We start from the raw sequence: 20,279 nt of genomic DNA, 5'->3' as shown, positions 1-20,279 counted from the left end.
TTTTATATTTTCATTTCCATTCAGTTCTGTGTTTTTAAAGAATTACTTTGATGACTTCCTGTTTGACCCATAGTTTACTTAGAAGTGCATTGTTTAATTTCAGGTAATTAGAGATGTTTCTGTTCTGTTACTGCCTTTCAGTTTGATCCCATTATGGTCAGAGAACATAATATATGTGATTTCAGTTCTTTTAATTTGACTGATATTTAGCCCCAATTTGTCCAATTTAATTTGGCTTTGTTTTTTCTACCTCTACTCAAGCTTACAATATTCCCTGGTCACGAAGAATAACTACTTATTCAGGGAGTATGTCATATTCTTTAATGACTCTTTTACATATTTTTCTTTCTTTGTCTTACATTTATCTTGAACTCCTATTTTCCTTTCAAACACTTGGCTACTCAGTTCAAATATCTCTTCTTGTGATATGTTGTTCTCTAACTCCATGGGAAGTAATGGGTGTCTCCTGCCCTGTTTTACCATAGAGTTTTGTGTACATCTTCATTAAAGATTTACCAGATTGTTATCATTTTTGCTTGTAAATTATAGTCTTCCAATATTGTAAGATACTCCAGAGCAAGGACTACATATTATCTAAATTCTGTAACCAACACCCATACTCAATCCATGCTAGCAGTTCAAGTGTGTATGTGTGTGTTTTAATTATTTGATTGAATGAGTAAAAAAAATGAATCATATATTAATCAGGGTTCTCCAGAGAAAAGGAAACAATAGGATATATCTCTTTCTCTGTCTCTCTTCCTGTTATCTACCTACCTATCTATCCATCCATCCATCCATCCATCCATCACCTATTTTTCTTTGTTTCTTTTTTTTTCTTTCTTTCTTTCTTTCTTTCTTTCTTTCTTTCTTTCTTTCTTTCTTTCTTTCTCTCTATCATCTATCATCATCATCATCTGTCTATAAGAGAAGATTTATTATTGGAATAGACTCACATGGCAATAGATGCTGAGAAGTTCTATGATCTGCCATCTTCAAGCTGAAGAATCAGGAAAGCCAGTGGTATAATTTAGTCTGAGTCCAAAAGCTTGAGAATTGGGTGGCTGATGGTGTAAGTCCTGATCTGAGCCCAGAAGCCTATGAACCTGGAGCACTGATGTCTGAGGGCAGGAGAAGATTGATGCCTCAGCTCAAGTGGGGAGAGTGAATTCACCCTTCCTCTGCCTTTTTGTTCTACTCGAGCCTTTATCTGGATTGGATGAGACCCACATGCATTGCTGGGGGCAGGCTCTTTTATTTGGCCTATTGATTTAAATTTTAATGTCTTCCAGGTTTGCCCTCACAGACATACCAGAAGTAATGTTTTACCAGCTATCTGGGTATCCCTTAGGCAAGTCACATTGACATATAAAATTTAATATCACACTTTTAAAATAATTTTTACACATTGTTTTAGAGCTGTGTACTTTAAGTTTTTTAGGGAATGCTTAGAAATATAGAAAAATTTAATAAGGTGAAAATAGAGCCACTCTAATTGTAACAAAACACCATCATTACTAATTTATAGTGTTTTATCTCCACCAATTTTCTTATGTAAACCAATAAATTCCAATGATGTAAGAATGCTTCCTTTTGGCATTTAAATAAATGATAATGTTGCTGTTATGTGGTGTTTAATTAAAAGAAAATATTAATAGCCCTGCAAGTTCCATTTTCCTTAAAAAATAAAATCAAGTCCTCCAAAATTTAGTATATTTTTAAACTGTTATCCTTAATATTTTTCATGTTTGCGACCCAGGGAACATTTTCTAGTTTTTACAATAAATAACAATATTAAGTAGGAAAATCACCCATTTCAATAGCATTGTTTTATAAATGGAAGCAACTCAAATAATGAGAACAAGTCAGTAGTCAATATTACTATGATATCACACATCCCTTGACTTAAATGCCTCACCACACACATTAAAGAGAACTTTAAAAAGAATAGCCTGGATTAACAATAAAGTTCAGTTGAATATACATATGTTTCCAAAACATAAACTTCAAAATTTTTATAATACAACTCTTGTACTCTTATAGAAAAATTAGAATGTAGGAATAAGCAAAAAAATAAATAAATAAACAACACTCCTAATATCACCTTTTAAGGAACTTACTCATTGTTAATATTTTCGTGTACATGTTCCCATGTTTCTAATATATGCCAGCTATATTAAAAAAAGACCGAACTATACATTTTGGTTTTTTTCAAGCATTTGTCCTAACTCTATATGTAAAATTATGTACATATTGGGAATGATAAATATTAGATGTCTGACATGAAAAATTTTCCTGAGGTTTGTTTTATGGCTGAGGATAAGGTCTATCTTGGTAAATGTCGAAGGGTGCTTGAAAAAAAAATGTGTTCTATTGTTGTTGGGTGGATGTTCTATATACTTCGACCAGATCATGTTGACTGATTGTGTTGGTCAGTTTCCTATATCCTTGTTGACATTCTGTCTAGTAGTTCTAATAGTTGCCCAGATAGAACTTCAACACTGGGGAGGCTATTGAAGTTGCAAATTATAATTGAGTGTTTTCTGTTTCTCCTTTCAGTTCCAGAATCTGTTTTGCTTCATGTCTTTTGAGGCTCTGTGTTTGGTGTGTATTTACTTAGGATCATTGTATCTTCCTGGTAAATTGATCCTTTTATCATTATGTAATGTATCTCTTTGTTACTAGTAATTTTCTTTGCTTTGAAGTCTACTTTATCTGATGTTAATATAGCCACTCCTGATTTTTTTTTTCTGATGAATGCTTGCATGATATATATTTATCCATCCTTTTATTTTCAACCTACCTACGTCATTGAATTTGAAGTGAAATTTTTGTAAACAGCATGTAGTTGAGTTCTTTTTTTTTTTTTTTAAATCCAGTCTCTGTATTTTAATTGATATATTTAGACCATTTACAGTTAAGGTAATTGTTCATTTGTTAGAGCTTAGGCCTACCATCTTACTATTTGTTTTCTCTTTGTTTCTTCTGTGTCTCATTTCTCTATTTCTGTTTTCTTTCCTTTCTGTGGGTTATTTGAACATTTTTAGGATTCCTTCTTGATATATTTGTGGGTTTTTGAATGTATGGTTTTGCCTGGTTTTCTTTGCGGTTGTTCCATTCACATGTATACATGTGACTCATAGTCCACTGGTATCAACTTTTTACCACTTTTAGTAAAGTGTGAAAACCACAGTTCCACTTAGATGTCTCTTTGCTCTTTCTACTTTTAAATATCATTGTCTTAAGTATGATATAATATTATAATTTTTATTTTAACCATTGAATGTTAAATAAAAAACTATGAGAAGAAGAATTTATGCATATTTCTGCTCCTATCATTGCTCTTTGTTCCTGATGCTCCCCCCCCCCAAATCCTTCTTTTGACAAATACAGATACACATGAAACTCACACTTCTCCATATGTAGAATATTTTCATCAAAGAAACTCCCTCTTCTTCATCCCACTCCAGAGGCAATCATTCTGATTTATGTTACCACAAACTAGTTGTTGTCTGCTGTAGAACCTCTTATAAATGGACGCATATAGTGTGTAGCCTTTGTATCTGGCTTCTCTCACTCAACATAATGATCTTGAGTTTGATTCGTATTAATGCATGTTTTAGTAGTTCATTTTAATTGCTGAATAGGATTCCATTGTATAAATATATCACAATTTGTTTATTCCATTCTTCTATTCATGGGCATTTGGGTTGTTCCTAGTTTTTGGCTACTATGATTAAAACTGCTATGAACATTTCTGTACAAGGCTTTTGTGGATTTAAGATTTATTTCTCCTAGGTAAATCCCTCAAAGTTGGGTTGTTGATTGGGTTGTTATTTCCTTTTTTCCTTATGGGGTTCCTAGCAACTTTTTGCCCTGAAAGTTGCAAGATAAGTTGGGAAGAATTACTTTCCTCTCAGTAATATTAGAGTACTTTAATACTCTAATCAAGTGACCAAAGTAAATTTTGGTTTTAATGGAGCAAACATTTTTTTAAAGTTTTTTTACTTATTGGGAGAGAGAGAAAGAGAATGAGCGGGGGAGGGGCAGAGAGAGAGGGAGGGAGAGGGAGAATCCCAAGCAGACTCCATGCTCAGCATGTAGCCCAATGTGAGGCTTGATCTCACGACCTGGAAATCACAACCTGACCTTATATCAAGAATCAAAGGCTTAACTGACTGAGACACCCAGGTGCCCCAATGGTGTAAACATTTTAATCAATATTTAATTTATTCTGTTCTTTTTTCTTGAGTGATTGATCCTGTAGGGCTGGTTTCTTCAGAATTAGTCCTCTTAGCTCCCTTAATCAGTGTTTCTGGACTGAATCTGAACACTTTGACAAGTTCACTTGGGGACTTTGTCTTCTCCTCTTATCAGCTGCTTGGTGTCTGTAAACCTCTATACTTTTATCTGCCAAATGATTATAATAATAGTCCTTATCTCATTGGGTTGGTCTAAGAATTAAATGAGATACTTTATGTCAAACCCTAACACAGTGACAGGGATGTAATGAAGGCACATCAAATGTTAGCTGTTAATTGTGTTAATATTTTATTGCTGGTATTTCTGTCTGTTCTTATGCTGTCTTCAAGTACTTTCTGTGCACTTTTTCTTCTGGAGTTACTAATTATCCCTAGAGTTAGTGTTCCCTGTTGGCATTAGAGGAAGAGTTTTCTTTTCTCCTTTGGTTCATTGACCCCATGCTTAATAATCCCAGGGGTGACTCTTGACACCTGCCTCCAGAAGAAGGAAGCATGTGTCTCCGTCTAAATATAAGCAGGAATAGTGATACCCCCTCATGTCAAGATGATCAAGCTCCAGCTTTCCCTTTCCTTCTCATTCCTCTTCTCTCAGAACAAGCAATGTTTTGAGCTCTGTTCTATCACTTTGTCAGTGCTTCAACTGATACTATGATATAGTAGGTGAGTTTAAGAGCATCGAGGGTGGCAGGGGGAGGGATTGGCAGGAGTGTGAGTGTGTGTGTTTAGGAGTATCTGTGAAGAACAGAGACTAGAACTGGGAGAGAGGAAGTAGAGATGTGAGAATGAGACAAAGGATGACAGATTGCAGTATGGCAGAGCACAGGGTGGGAAGGATGGACACTGGGGGAAATGTCAGTGGGACTAGGAGGTGGCATGAGAATGCAGAATGGGGAAGAATGCCAGGAGAATGTGGGGGAAAAGACTCTTCTTGATTAAAAAAAATTTTTTTTAAGTAGCCTTCGTACCCAGTGTGGGGCTTGAGATCAAGAGTCACATGCTCTACTGACAGAGCCAGTCAGGAACCCCTGATAAATGTTCGAGGGCAATTTATAGAACAATCAGAATCAGGCTGTACCAAGGCAGGGTTTATCAGTGGGGGCTCTTCATGAAAATGGCTCAGATTTTGATCACCACCTTGGTGAAACAGGTAAAACTACTGGTGAAAGATTAACTTACTAATTCCATGGTCATTTGTTCAAATTATTTCCTAAGTACCTATGATATGCCAGACTCTGTGCTTAATGCTGTGAACTCCCGGTTCCAGAGTGAGGAGGACTCTTGAGGAAACTTTTCTTGGTAATCTGGTTAGCAGGTGTGTCTAAGCCAGAAAAGTTCTCCCCTTTCTGTCTTCCGTCCTGTACTTTGCAGAACAAGTATAGAGACTGGGACAAGAGAGTGTGCTTTGGAGCTGGGTTCTCCATGTTTTTGCCATCACAACATAAAAATATGGTGGATGATATTTACACATGATACGCCACCATATGCTTACTCAGATTTTTACAAAATCTTCAAAATACAGGGAGTGAAACAAATGGGTAGGTGGAAATTTTTCTTGAGATATTTATTTATTAAAAAATATGAGTCACTATGTCAGTGAATTAAGGGTATATCAGCACCTCTACAGTATAGATAACACTGACTTAAGATTATGAAAACATTTTACATCCTGGCTTTAAGTGCATGTAAGAGTGAAGTTATTAGAGACAAATCTGCATTTGCTCCAATTTATTAAAAGAATAAACCATTCACAAATTTTTGTACCTTATGTACAAAAGGAATCTCTTGTGACACATCTTATAACTAATCTTTCCTATATATTTTGCTGCAAACAGAGGCCACCCTTTTAACGTGGGTTGAGGGGCAGGCTGTTTTATCCATTTGGGACATGCTTCAGGGTGTAGAGCCTGTACTTTTTGAAGAACCTAAGAGTGGTATGGGGTGCCTGGGTGGCTCAGTCAGTTAAGCATCTGACTCTTGATTTTGGCTCAGGTCACGACCTCATGGTTTGTGAGTTGGAGCCCTGCATTGGACTCTGCATTGATAGTGCGGAGCCTGTTGGGATTCTCTCTCTCTCCCCGCCCCTCTCTGCTCCTCTCCCGCTTGTTCTCTCTCTCTCCCCCCCCCCACCTCCCAAAATAAATAAACTTAAAAAGAATAAGAAAAGAACCTAAGAGTGGTGAAAACCACTTGAGATCTGAAGCACAAAGAAAATGGCAAAATAAAATTACTACTCATTTAAGTAAATATCTACATAATACAACTAGGCCAAAAAGTAACTGATTCACTCCTATATGGTTATCTAACAGTTATACTGGATGTGGTTTGTGAGTGCATTTTAATATGTTGTTCTGATGTTAGGAGAGTCTTCCAATGTTAAAACTGCACGAAGACATAAAAAGCTTTTACATAACTCCCTAAAGAGAAAATGGGAATAACCAAAAAATAGAGTTGGTTGGTACTTGCAGGAAGAAAAGAAGACACTAGGAGGAAAAAGAGACAGTAAAGTCTGCTCAGGGAGCTGTGGAAAGAAGTGGCTCCATTTCTCCTTAGTCTGGACTAAGTCTTTCCCCTGATGCTCTCTCCTGGCTCTCCTTGATTCTAGAGCTGAAGCTCTGACGCCCATCATTGCATCCTGGGATTCTATAAATGATGGAGACAGTCTCTGTTTCTCCTGACAGATGGGTGTTTTTCAAAGCTTACCAGAGAAGCCTGCCAGGTAGTTAGTTGTGACCCAAGCTAAGTTCATCAGTGGTGGACCTGCCTGGTGCATCACCCAGCCCTCAGGTCTTGGTTCTGAGACACCAGGTCCATCTGAGAGATCTATTCTCAGGCTGTTTTTCTCTCTTTGGGCACTTTTCTCATCCCTTTGTACTCTTCTTTATCTTGGGAAAGGAATTTTCTTTGGATATTTGGATGAAGAATAAGACTTTAATGTTGCTGAATATTCATTAAGGTGTTTTGCCTATTGAGGAAAACAATGGGACAATGGTCAGAGAGGCTTATAAATAATAATAACAAGAACAATAACCTAGTCTTTGGAGCACTTTATCTGAATTAACTGATTTAATCCTCCTAATTACCACACGCAGTTCATTGCTAGTCACATGTTACAAATGAAAAAAGGTGTGCAGGAGTAAAGCAACTTGCCCAAGGTCATGCAGCAAGTCAGAGAAGAACTGGGAAACTAACCCAGGAAGTCTGGCTCCAGAACTTAGTGCCCTCACATAATGCACCTCTTCCCTCCCACTTAGTATGGCTCCTTGTGCCTTCTCCACCATTCTGGATCTTCTCTCTCATCTAGATATTCTCTTAGGGTCCTGGGAGGTACTTTCTGTGAGACTTTGGATGTCCCTCTTTGTGCCTGTGACTTTCTTCTCTTCTTATCCCTCTTCCTAAATGAGCCTGGAACCCTCCTGCTGAGAATACTCAGCAGGGTTGAGATGGGGCCCTCAGAAGCCATTGAATGAAATGAAAGTCCTTCATCACACAGACAGTAACCTTCTTTCTGCAACCTCAATAACAGCTATCCATGCCTCGATGCGTTTCTCCCTGCCTTGCCTTTGCTGGCTCACTATTGGAATTTTTAAACATCATTAGAATTATAGCAGAGAGCTGGAGTTGTTTTTATGAGGACTTATATCAAGTATTTTTTTATTGAGAAGGGATGCATTAATAACTAATGGGGTTAAGAGAAGTGAGGAAAACTTTCAGTGAATTTTCTTCTAAAGAAAATGAATTTGTTTTCTGGTGGCGCTTTTGTTTACATAAATTTGGTGCCAATGCTTTAGAATAGAGGCAGAACAATGCTACCAGTGGCTCTTCTTCTCTGTACTTATCCCAGCAAAGCTCAGCCTCTCATCTAAATAGAAGTTGAATGAATATTTAAAATATACTGGCTGGAAATATGTCATGTTATTAGCTCACCTGGGGACCACACTTCCCTGAATCTGGCCCTGTTCCCATTTCTGTCCCCACCTATATAGTCCCATTGATTCCTTCCCACAGCCCTTCATGCACTGAACAAGCGCATCTGCATAGGGGCAGGGGGATAGCCTCATAAATTGGGGCTTTCATTCCTTTCGATGCCTTCCTCCCTGGGACGCCTTCCTCCCTGGGACGCTCTGAACCATTATCAGTAGATCCAGCTAGTATTTATTTGGTAACTTTATACTTCTTATTCTCTCCTTATTCTCTCTTATGGTCCCTTTTCTCCATATTCCCTTCCAGAGTTTTAATCATCTTTTCTCTAGTCCTAATAGTTGCAGATGGTCTAGAGCTTCAGAAGGAAACAAATCTTACCTGAGTAGTGGGAAAAGCTAAGGCAAGAAAGACTTTATGCTTACCCTTTCTTATAGAATGGAAACCTGGATCTTTTTGAGGGTGAAAACAAGTGGGGTAGGAGGAGGGCTATCTTAATGGAGCGACAGGGGAGTGTATTGGTTCCCTGTACTCAGAGTAGTACAGAGTACTACTCAGAGTAGTACAGAGTAGTACTCAGAGTAGTTCCTGGGGGGCTCTTAAGGATAGGGAGATCTAGCCTAGAGACACCTTTATGGAACCATTTGGGGAGGAGTATGAGAAGTCACAAGGAGCAGGTGATGAATATGGCCCCTCTCAATTTCTTTGGTTGCTCCATTCCTTGCTGCCTTTAGGGAAGATTTTAATTTGAGTCAGTGTGGAGAAATACATACCTTAAGCTTCTTCTGGATATCATTTGGTGCTCCATTTTCATGCATAGGAAGCCACAAGTGCCAAGATATTAGGCCAGTCTCGTGTGAAATATTCAGAATAATAGCCAGATAAATTTAATATGATTAAATATAATCAAATTAGAATATAGTTTAGCTAATAGATCTTCAGGAAGGAGATACATTGTTATGAACATAGGCCATTACAACGTGGTGAATTTTAAGGAAGTATTTTAAGGTTAAAATTTGAGTAAGTAGAAGTGGAAGGGAAGGGAAATTCAGGTAGAGAAGGAGCAAAATCTTGGGGGACAGGAAAAAATATAACACAGGTAAGGGCACAAATGCCACTTGTATGGAAATGGTAGAATGAGGTCAGAAAGGTATGGTGGGGCCAAATTTTGGGAGTAGGGTGACGGAGGCAGGGTGAAGCCTCTATTGTTTTGTTTTTTTAAATATTTATTTATTTTGAGAGAGAGAGAGACAGAGACAGAGAGAAAAAGGCAGAGAGACAGAGTGACCCAAGAATCCCAAATAGGCTCTGCACTGTCAGTGCAGATCCCGATACAGGGTTTGAACTCACGAACCATGAGATCATGACCTGAGCTGAAACCAAGAGTCAGATGCTTAATTGACTGAGCCACCCAGGCGCCTCTGTCTCTATTGGTTCCAGAAGCATGACTGACACAGAAGGTCTACATGCTAATGAGGCATCAAGGGTCAGAAGTCATTCCGACACTCAAGTGAGCATTCTCTGGGAGAACTTGCCTGTGGAGAGTCCCATGGTTTAGAACTTGATGCTCTCTTGTATGATCTCCATACACACTCAGAGATCCTTTCTGTTCCTGTCACTTTCAGCAGACTCATCAGCTTCTGAGTCATTATAGAGAGGACTCTAAAGTGCATCATGACTCACACCAACTTTACCATCTTTCACCCTGCAGTTTTTGTCCTACTGGGCATCCCTGGATGGGAGGCTTACCACATTTGGCTGTCAATACCCCTCTGCCTCATGTATATCACTGCCATTGTGGGGAACAGCATCCTGATAGTGGTCATCATCACAGAACGTAATCTTCATGAGCCCATGTACTTCTTTCTCTCCATGCTGGCCATCACGGACATCCTGCTGTCCACCACTACCGTACCCAAGGCTCTAGCCATCTTTTGGCTCCATGCCCATGACATTGCCTTTGATGCCTGTGTCACCCAAGTTTTCTTTGTCCATGTGATGTTTGTGGGGGAGTCAGCCATCCTATTAGCCATGGCCTTTGACCGCTTTGTGGCCATCTGTGTCCCCCTGCATTATACAGCCGTGCTAACGTGGCGTGTTGTGGGAAGGATTGGTCTGGCCATTGTCACCAGAAGCTTCTGCATCATCTTCCCAGTGATCTTCTTATTGAAGCGGCTGCCCTTCTGCCGGACCAATATTGTCCCCCATTCCTATTGTGAGCATATTGGAGTGGCCCGCTTGGCCTGTGCTGACATCACCATTAACATCTGGTACGGCTTCTCAGTGCCCATTGTCATGGTCATCGTGGATGTGATCCTAATTGCTGTGTCTTACTCACTGATCCTCCGAGCCGTGTTTCGTTTGCCCTCCCAGGATGCCCGGCACAAGGCCCTTAGCACTTGTGGCTCCCACCTCTGTGTCATCCTCATGTTTTATGTTCCATCCTTCTTTACATTATTGACCCACCGCTTTGGACATAACATTCCTCGACATGTCCATATTCTGCTGGCCAATCTTTATGTGGTGGTGCCACCAATGCTCAATCCCATTGTCTATGGTGTGAAGACTAAGCAGATCCGGGAGGGTGTAGCCCACCGGTTCTTTGACATCAGGACTTGGTGCTGTGCTTCTCCTCTGGGCTAATGGCTCCTCAGGAATCTGTCCTCCAAGCTTTATCAAGGAAATTAAGTGTGAAATACAGGGATTTCCTGGACTAAGAGGGCTTTTACTTCTCTTCCTCTTTTTCTTCGTGGACCTTCTTTGTGGTCCTCCTCCAACTTTTCTTTTTTCCTCTTCTGGTTCTTCATCTTTGCCTTCTTCTCCTGTTTCTTTGTATTCTTTATCTTCTTCTCTTCTCACACCCCTCCTCCACAACCCAGGAATAATAACTAAGCATACATGCTTCTGATGTGAACATTTGGTATCTTCAGTAGACCAGACGTACTCCAGAAACACAGAGAACTGAACATAACATGAAGTGAGTTATGAGTACATGGATAAAAAGTTTTAACATCTGAAGAGATTACAGTTTCTTTTTTTTTTTATCTCCAAATGTGCGTTGATTCTTTGTACAAACTCAAGTAGCTCTTCACTCACTTTTATAATGGCAGTTGTTTTTGAAAAACAGTCATACGTGTCCTTCAGCCATCTGGAAAACTGCTCATTCTTCAAATTTCAGATCAAGAACTACTTTCCCTGAAAACTCTTTCCTGACTTTTCCAGGCAGTCCAAGGTTCCTATCTTTGTACACTGATTGCATCTTGTACAAATCTCAAAATGTATGTAGTGAATTGTAATAGGTTGTTTATTTATTTGTACCCCTAATTGATTGTAAATTCCTTGAAATCAGAAGAGTATGTGTCATTCATATTTGTACTCTCAGTGCATTATAAAATGCCTGGGACACAATAAATGTTTGAAAAATGAATGGGAGCACAACTACCCAATTACCTCCTGATGTTAGAATAGCATTTCTCTTATGCACTTAAATGATCAGCTAAATTAGTCCACACACCAGGGATGAGTAAACCAGTTCCTCACAAAGTCACTTTGGTGTCAGGGAAGTAAACAAGCTGCAGATTGCAGAGTTTCTTCTTGCATGTTTGCTGTAACACAGACATCAGGGAATAGACTAGAGTAGGAGGAAACAGGTCACTCTTGATTTTCTCTTCTAACCTTGCTCCTACCCTTCTCATTATTAGTAATTATAGCACATTGTTCCTGGACAGGTTAGCAAAGTTGGAGTAGTCTCTTGGAGTTCACAGTCTTGACCTTCATTCTTTCATGCTTTTTCAGAAAAGGTCATGTACACTCATTTCTTCAACCACCACTGATGCAAATGAGTACAACATCTCTTTCTCCATCCTAGAACTCTTTTTTGGGGTATTAGATGTGTAAATCTACATATTAACTGGATATCTCCTCCAGAATGTAGAACTATATCATTCAGGCTAGCTTTTCCTCCCGTTCCATTCCTTTTCTTAGGAACTAGATTATGATGATTCCAGCAACTACATTGAGCTGGAAACCCTGGGGGAATTTCTCAAATTCCTCTCTGTCCTGTTCCTCAAGAAGTTAATGATTGTTACCAATATTGATTGTACCACTAAATAGCTATGTGGATAATACTTGGAGTCCTGTCAGGATTAAAGCATTGCCCCTATTGCTTTCTAGCTGTATGAATATGTGAAACATATTTCATCGGTAAAATAGGGATAGTAATAATATCTCATAGGGTTGTTGAGAGGATTAAGTGAAATAAACCATATATGTAGTAATTAACACAATCCTTGTCTCATCATAAGTATCTGAGAAATATTTCATTAATGCTAAGTTCTTAGTATTGTTAGTCTTCTTTGTAACATTGCCTCTACCAATTAATTATGTCTGTTATCATCTTTCACCTCAGATACTGCATTAGCTTCTTAATTGATTTCATTGTTTTCAGTCTTTTACACTGTAACCTAAACTACCAATTGACTCGAAGTTAAACATTCTAAAAGGCATGGCTAATGATACTGCTTTCTGTCAAATACTTTCAAGTAATCTTCATTACTTATAGAACTGTTTTCCATAGAATATTCTACAGAAATAGCGGATATCATAATGGATATTTAATAAAAAATTTTCATGGTCAAATAACTGAAAAATGCTTACACTCTGTGGTCATGCACATGTCTGTCCAAGGGAAGGCTAGAGTTTGCAGCGTATCTCCACACTAAAGTGACCATTGATACTTGTGTCCACATCCATATAATTTTTCTGAGAGCACTTCACTTTATATCTCTAAAATAACCTACTGTTCCATTAGCCACAGTTTAGAAATCATGGGACTACAGGGTAATTTCTAAACTAAGCATTAACTTCATAATCTAGTCCTAACTGACTTTTCCATTACTATCTCAAAACACACCATATAGTAATACATAGATAATAATAATAATTAAAACAATACCTAATGTTTATTAAGAGATTAATCTATTCTGGGAACCATGTTAAGTGCTCTGCTGCATTAGCTTATTTAATCCTTATACAGCCTTATGAGATAGTACCTTTGCTATCTCTGTTTTATACACAGGGGCACCCAAGGTTCAGAGAGGATGAGTAATTAAAGCCATTCAGCTGGCAAATGGTAGAATATTGATGTCAATTCCTTTTTGAAGTCTTCGCCAATACCCCCCAAGTCAGAGGTGATAACTTTGTCCTCTGGTTCTCCACAGCAATGACATTAATGGTTTCAACTGAATATTAATTACTCTATGAAGTCATCAGAACTTGGGTTCTGTGAGAGTAGAGAATATGTCTTACTCATCACTATAGTTCCAGCATCTAGCATAGGGTTCCCTATGTATATTTATAGATTGACTAATTTGAAATGTTGGTGAGATGTTTGACCTCTGGACCCTTCACTGTTAAATATTGTCTAATTTATGACTGAAAATCATTTGGACGGACACACACACACACACACACACACCACTTAATTCCTTGTGATCTATTATTTCTTCTACATCTCCACAGGTTTCTATGTACACTGAGGTCTAGCAGGTATAGGCAGGGTTTTAATGTTCTATGTATTGACTAGCAGCAACTCAAATCCAGTCTGTCCATATCTTAGCCAGAGACATGGAGTCATTAACAGGTGCTGTGTGTACAGACTGCTGCAGGTAGGACATAGATTGCCCACCCACTCTGGTTCCTGGGTGAGTGATCTCTGGAGATTAGTCCTCCTGGGGTCTGCTTCTGTCTAATTGAACCAGACACACCCTAAAGACCTAGTGGAATAGAAGCTCTCTTCTTGCCCAAGGGATTCCTGTGGATGAGGTTCAAATACTGTCTGTCCTATTTTGCTCCAGCGTTGCATCTGTCTGGTTCTTTCACATGTTGGGGAAGAACTTTCTCTTGATCTTGGGTAAGTTTCTGGGAAGGTGATAAATATTTGGTTCTCAAGAATTTTAGGTTTTCCTGAAATAAACTGAATAAACTATTGATTCAGATGAGATCTTCTTGAGTCCTCTGGATAATGTAGTATAAGTACACACTTGACCTCTTAAACAGCTGCAGAGATTTTGACTATGCAGAGCGGGGAGTATGGCTGATTTTTTCCCCCAGAATTAAAGTGGTTTAAAAAAATATTGAACACTGAAAAGTAAGTGTATTAAAACTCAAAGCATTAAGTTTAAATATACTATTTATATAAAAGTTAGAATTTATTATACTTTTACTGGCTTTGGTGGGAGAAATTCATAGATAATGCTGCCAAAATAAAATTAGGGAAAAAATGAACCATTAAAATCACATACAACACACACATATATATAGGTGCTCCCATTTTCCCTTTTGTCTTGGGCTCTGATATGGTTCAGTACAGCATGGTCAATTCTGTCTTTACTTTAAATTTTGATATATTGTTCATCATGGATATTTTGCATTGATTTTGATTTAAAAATTGTATTAAAATATTACTTATGCTGTTTACTGATATTTTGGTGCCTGCTTACATTTTTCGCTGAGCTAAGTTCTCACTCATTTCCCTTTAGTCCTGATCTTAGGAGACTCAACACCTGGACGGCAGAGCACAGTTACAAAGACATGCAGTCCTGCTTCAATCTTTATAAACCTGATAGTTAGAAACGTACCTTTCAGTTTCAGGAGCAAAGACATTTCCCTTTGTGTTCAAGCCAAAATGAGGTGGGATTTTCTGTTACTTATAACGTGAAGTGTTATCATGGATACAAGAGAGAAGAAAAGAATTATTCATTTTAATTTTCAGTTTGCTTTTTCACTTAACTGTACACCATGGCTGATACCTTTTTTCTTAAAAATGGAAACAGAACATTCTATTGTAATGTATATGCCATGATTTATTTATTGCTTGACTGATGGATATGAAAGCTGTAATAATTTCTTTTATTACAGCAATGATATAGCAATGAATATCCTTATAGATATATCTTTATGTTCTCATGCTGTGCTACCAGCACTGGGGCTAATTGTTTTTGTTGTTTTCCAGTCTGGTAGGAAAGCTATGATATTTCAATATGACAGATTTTTTTTTAACATATTGAACATCTATTCTTGTGTATATTGGCCATTTTTCTTATAGTGTGAATTGCCTATTTTGATTCTTTGCACATTTTCTGTTCATTCCTCATTCATTTATACTAACTTTTAATGTTTAAAGATATTAACCTTTTGTCTATTTTATGTTTTATAATTTTTTCCTCCTAGAATTATTTATTCTTTTGGAATTTATTCTTGTCTACATTGTTGCATAATTGCATCATTCAATTATTACTATCCATGAAATATCATTTTCTTATCGTAGAAAGATCTTTCCAGACTTAAAAATATTTTCCTATGTTTTCTCCTATGAACTTCCCTTTAATTTTTATTAGTTTTTGGTTTTGTTTTTAAAATGTACATCTTTGGGATGCCTACGTGGCTCAGTCAGTTGAGCGCCTGACTCTTGGTTTCGATTCAGGTAATGATGTCATTGTTTTGGTTTTGTGGGTTCAAGCCCTGCACTGGGCTCTGTGCTGACAGTGTGGATCCTGCTTGGGATTCTCTGTCTCCCTCTCTCTCTGTCCCTCCCTACTCGTGCTGTCTCTGTCTCTTTCAAAATAAATAAACTTAAAAAATTAAAATATACATGTTTAATTTATCTAGAGTTTTTATTTGTTTAGTGAGGGAGGTGGGAACTAATTTTATTCTTTTACAAAAATATCATTGTTCAATATCCCAGTGCCATTAAGTAACTAGGCCTTCCTTTCCCCACTAAACTGAAATGTATTTTATCATATTTAAAATCCCAAGTATATTATTTTTTGTGCTCTCTATGTAGCTGTATTGACCTGGACTAACAATAACTGACATTTATTTAGTATTTTTATGCTAGGCACTACACTAGGAAGTTTAAAGAAAGTATTCAATTTAATCCTTTCAAGATAAGTATGAATAGTTCATTTTCACAGATTAGGCTAATTTTCTGAAATGTGAAAACTTGCCTTTTGTCAGTAATCAGAAAGTTGGAAGCCCAGAATTTGAACCTGGGGAAGGCTTCTCAGATGATAAATATTTAAGCTGTGAATTGGAAGCCCAGTAGGTGTAACAAGCATCAAAGGTAGAAAGTATTTTCCAGATTAAGAGAAAAGCTTGAGAAAAGTTAGGGAGGTTGGCAAACTCAGGTGTTGTGTGGAGAATAGATCATGGTCTAATTTAGATGTGTCAGGATGCCTGAAGGAGACTAAAGCTAGAGAAGAGAGTAACAGTGGGATTGTGGAAGGCTTTGCATGCTTGAGAAGTTGGGCTTTATCTTGTAATCAATAATTCATTAAATAAAGGTTGTAAGAGAAAACCCAATAAGATTTTTGTTTGTTTTGTACATACCACCCGGGCCACAACATAACTGATGTAAGGGTTGAGGATAGGAAGCTGGGAGATGGGGAGCCCAGTTAGTTAGGATGCCACTGCACCAGAACAAGTGAAGGATGATCAAAGCCAGAATAGGAGGCTGTAAGTGAGAATGGGGAGGTATGTATGGATTCTAGACATTGCTGAGGTATGACCAGAAATCTTTATTTATATTTATATTTGCAATGATAATGTAGGAGGTAAAAGCATAACATTATATGTTCTAAGTCAAGGCATTAGTGATTGATTTAATTATCTAATGTTCAACTTTTGGTGAAGTTTATTTGTTCTGCCCACTGACTCTCATTTTCTATAGTCTTCATAGAGAGACTCCCAAAGAAGGCCTGTTTGGTGCTAACTTCACCACCTTCCGCCCCACCGTGTTCATTCTACTTGGCATCCCAGGACTGGAGAACTACCACACCTGGATTTCTCTCCCCTTCTGTCTCATGTACATCACTGTAGTCTTGGGAAATGGAGCCCTCATCCTTGTTGTCCTCAGTGAGTGCACCCTCCATGAACCTGTGTATGTCTTCCTATCCATGCTGGCTGGCACTGACGTTCTGGTATCTACCACCACCGTTCCCAAAGCCCTGGCTATCTTTTGGTTTCATGCTGGGGAGATTGCCTTTGATGCCTGCATCACTCAGATGTTTTTCTTTTTTTTTTTTTTAATATGAAATTTATTGCCAAGTTAGTTTCCATACAACACCCAGTGCTCATCCCAACAGGTGCCCTCCTCAATGCCCATCACCCACTTTCCCCTTCTCCCTCACCCCCCATCAACCCTCAATTTATTCTCAGTTTTTAAGAGTCTCTTACAGTTTGCCTCATTCCCTTTCTGTAACTTTTTTTTCCCCTTCCCCATGGTCTTCTGTTAAATTTCTCAGGATCCACGTAAGAGTGAAAACATACGGTATCTGTCTTTCTCTGTATGACTTATTTCACTTAGCATAACATTCTCCACTTCCATCCATGTTGTTATGAAAGGCCAGATTTAATTATTTCTCATTGCCAAGTAGTATTCCATTGTGTATATAAACCACAACTTCTTTATCCATTCATCAGGTGATGGACATTTAGGCTCTTTCCATAATTGGGCTATTGTTGAGAGTGCTGCTATAAACATTGGGGTACAGGTGCTCCTATACATCAGCACTCCTGTATCCCTTGGGTAAATTCCTAGCAGTGCTATTGCTGGGTCATAGGGTAGATCTATTTTTAATTTTTTGAGGAACCTCCACACTGTTTTCCAGAGCAGCTGCATCAGTGTGCATTCCCACCAACAGTGCAAGAGGGTTCCCGTTTCTCCACATCCTCGCCAGCATCTATAGTCTCCTGATTTATTCATTTTAGCCACTCTGACTGGCGTGAGGTGGTATCTCAGTGTGGTTTTAATTTGTATTTCCCTGGTGATGAGTGACGTTGAGCATCTTTTCATGTGTCTGTTGGCCATCTGGATGTCTTCTTTGGAAAAGTATCTATTCATGTCTTCTGCCCATTTCTTCACTGGATTGTATGTTTTTTGGGTGTGGAGTTTGGTGAGGTCTTTATAGATTTTAGATACTAGCTCTTTATCCGATATGTCATTTGCAAATATCTTTTTCCAATCAAAATTGCACCAGCATTCTTCTCAAAACTAGAACAAACAATCCTAAAACTTGTATGGAACCACAGAAGACCCTGAATAGCCAAAATAATATTGAAGAAGAAAACCAAAGCGGGAGGCATCACAATCCCAGACTTTGGCCTCTACTACAAAGCTGTCATCATCAAGACAGCGTGGTATTGGCACAAAAACAGACACATAGTGGAATAGAATAGAGACCCCAGAATTGGACCCACAAAAGTATGGCCACCTAATCTTTGACAAAGCAGGAAAGAATATCCAGTGGAAAAAGGACAGTCTCATTAACAAATGGTGCTGAGAGAACTGGACAGCAACATGCAGAAGAATGAAACTAGACCACTTTCTTACACCATTCACAAAAATAAACTCAAAATGGATGAAGGACCTGAATGTGAGGCAGGAAACCATCAAAACCCTAGAGGGGAAAGCAGGAAAAAAACTCTTTGACCTCAGGCACAGCAATTTCTTACTTGACACATCTCCAAAGGCAAGGGAGTTAAAAGCAAAAATGAAGTATTGGGACCTCATGAAGATAAAAAGCCTCTGCAGTGCAAAGGAAACAATCAACAAAACTAAAAGGCAACCGATGGAATGGGAAAAGATATTTGTAATTCTGACTTGAAGTTTGTTACCTGAGGAGGATGTTTTAGATGTGATGCATGTGAGAATTTCAAATATTTCTAGCGGCTGCTCTGCCTTCTGCTTACCTTCCAATACTGTATGGTAGCCATCATCATCTCCAACATTATTGCCATTATAACCACAAGTTTGCTCTATGAATAAATTTAGGTAATAGATATAAAAGAGTGCTTTTTAAAAAAATTGTTGAAAAAGACTAAGGTTGGCATTAATTACATTTTACATGTAAGGAACTATCATCATATATCAAAGACATTTCTTAACTCATGCAGGAGATGCATTGAGTGACACAGACACAGCCATTACCCTTAGAAAGCTGGTTGTCTGAGTTGGATACATGAATGAAGAACTAGTTATGGAGGTCTGTGCTCATAATACAGAATATGATACAACACACAGATATTCAGATGTTAAAATGATGAAGTAAACTAATAATCCATGAATTATGTCTTCTTCTATATTCATACTTCCCCCCCACCATTAGTGACAGTTGTATGGCTTTAAATTCCATTTCTAAATTAGAACGACTTCTAAATTGATATCTTATAGCCTATACTTTTGCTTTGAAATCCACATTCATATATTCAACTGTTTCTTGACATCTCCAGTTATATGTCTCATAGGCATCAAAAAATAAGCCTGTCTCTATTAGGATAGCTTAAGCTATGCTGTATTTCAGTGAATTAGCAAAACAAAGTTCATTCCTCTGTCATTTAAAGTATGGTGTGTATCAACAGAATGTATCCTCTATTAGGGAACTCAGGAATCCTGGTTCCCTGTCTTGTGAAGTATTGTCATAGCAACATGCATTTCTCTAAGTTGCCAAAGCAGGGAAAGAGAGGGAAAGGTGAGGCACTCCAATTATTAATTGCCTTGGTCTTGAAGTGATTCATCTTTCTTGCTCACATTTTCCTTGGTGAGCATGTTATCTTACCAAGGCCACAACTCAATTGCAAGGGAACATGGGAAACGTAGGAGAGCTCATGTGTTTGAAGTGGGTGCTCCTTATCTGTGCACTTGTCTGCCTGTGCTTTTGATCACTTAATATTTTTGTGTTCTCTTCTTCTCATGTATAGAACACACTCAAGTCATCTCTACTGGAGAAACCCTAAAGTCTCATCGGGGCACTTTGCCCAGCTCCAAGTGTAGGATCTTCAGGTGATATACAAGAACTTCTCTGTCAGGAGTGCCTGGGTGGCTCAGTCGGTTAGGCATCCGACTCTTGGTTTTGGCTCAGGTCATGATCTCATGGTTCTTGGGTTTGAGCCCCGCACTGGGGCTTCATGGTGGCAGTGAGGAACCTGCTTGGGATTCTCTCTCCCTCCCTGTCTCTCTGCTCCGTCCCCCTCTCCCACTGCTCACATGCTTTCTCTCTCTCTCTTAAAATAAATAAATAAACTTAAAAAAAAAGTTATCCA

The 20,279-nt window shown here is 38.3% G+C and overlaps 2 protein-coding genes across 2 annotated transcripts in view; both read left to right on the top strand.

The window, feature by feature from the left end:
• The window catches only part of LOC122200037 (olfactory receptor 56A4-like), a 206,725-nt gene that overhangs the window by 25,432 nt on the left and 161,014 nt on the right, over positions 1 to 20,279 (top strand). The window lies entirely within an intron of this gene.
• Positions 9,855 to 10,823, top strand: LOC122200042 (olfactory receptor 52B2). The gene has a single exon (XM_042905450.1). The coding sequence runs from the start codon at positions 9,855 to 9,857 to the stop codon at positions 10,821 to 10,823; it is 969 nt and encodes a 322-aa protein (XP_042761384.1).

Source organism: Panthera leo, chromosome D1, assembly GCF_018350215.1.
Source record: "Panthera leo isolate Ple1 chromosome D1, P.leo_Ple1_pat1.1, whole genome shotgun sequence".
NCBI classification, from domain to species: Eukaryota; Metazoa; Chordata; class Mammalia; order Carnivora; family Felidae; genus Panthera; species Panthera leo.
The sequence above is the reverse complement of the archived record's forward strand: the minus strand, read 5'-3'. Positions and strand labels throughout refer to the sequence as shown.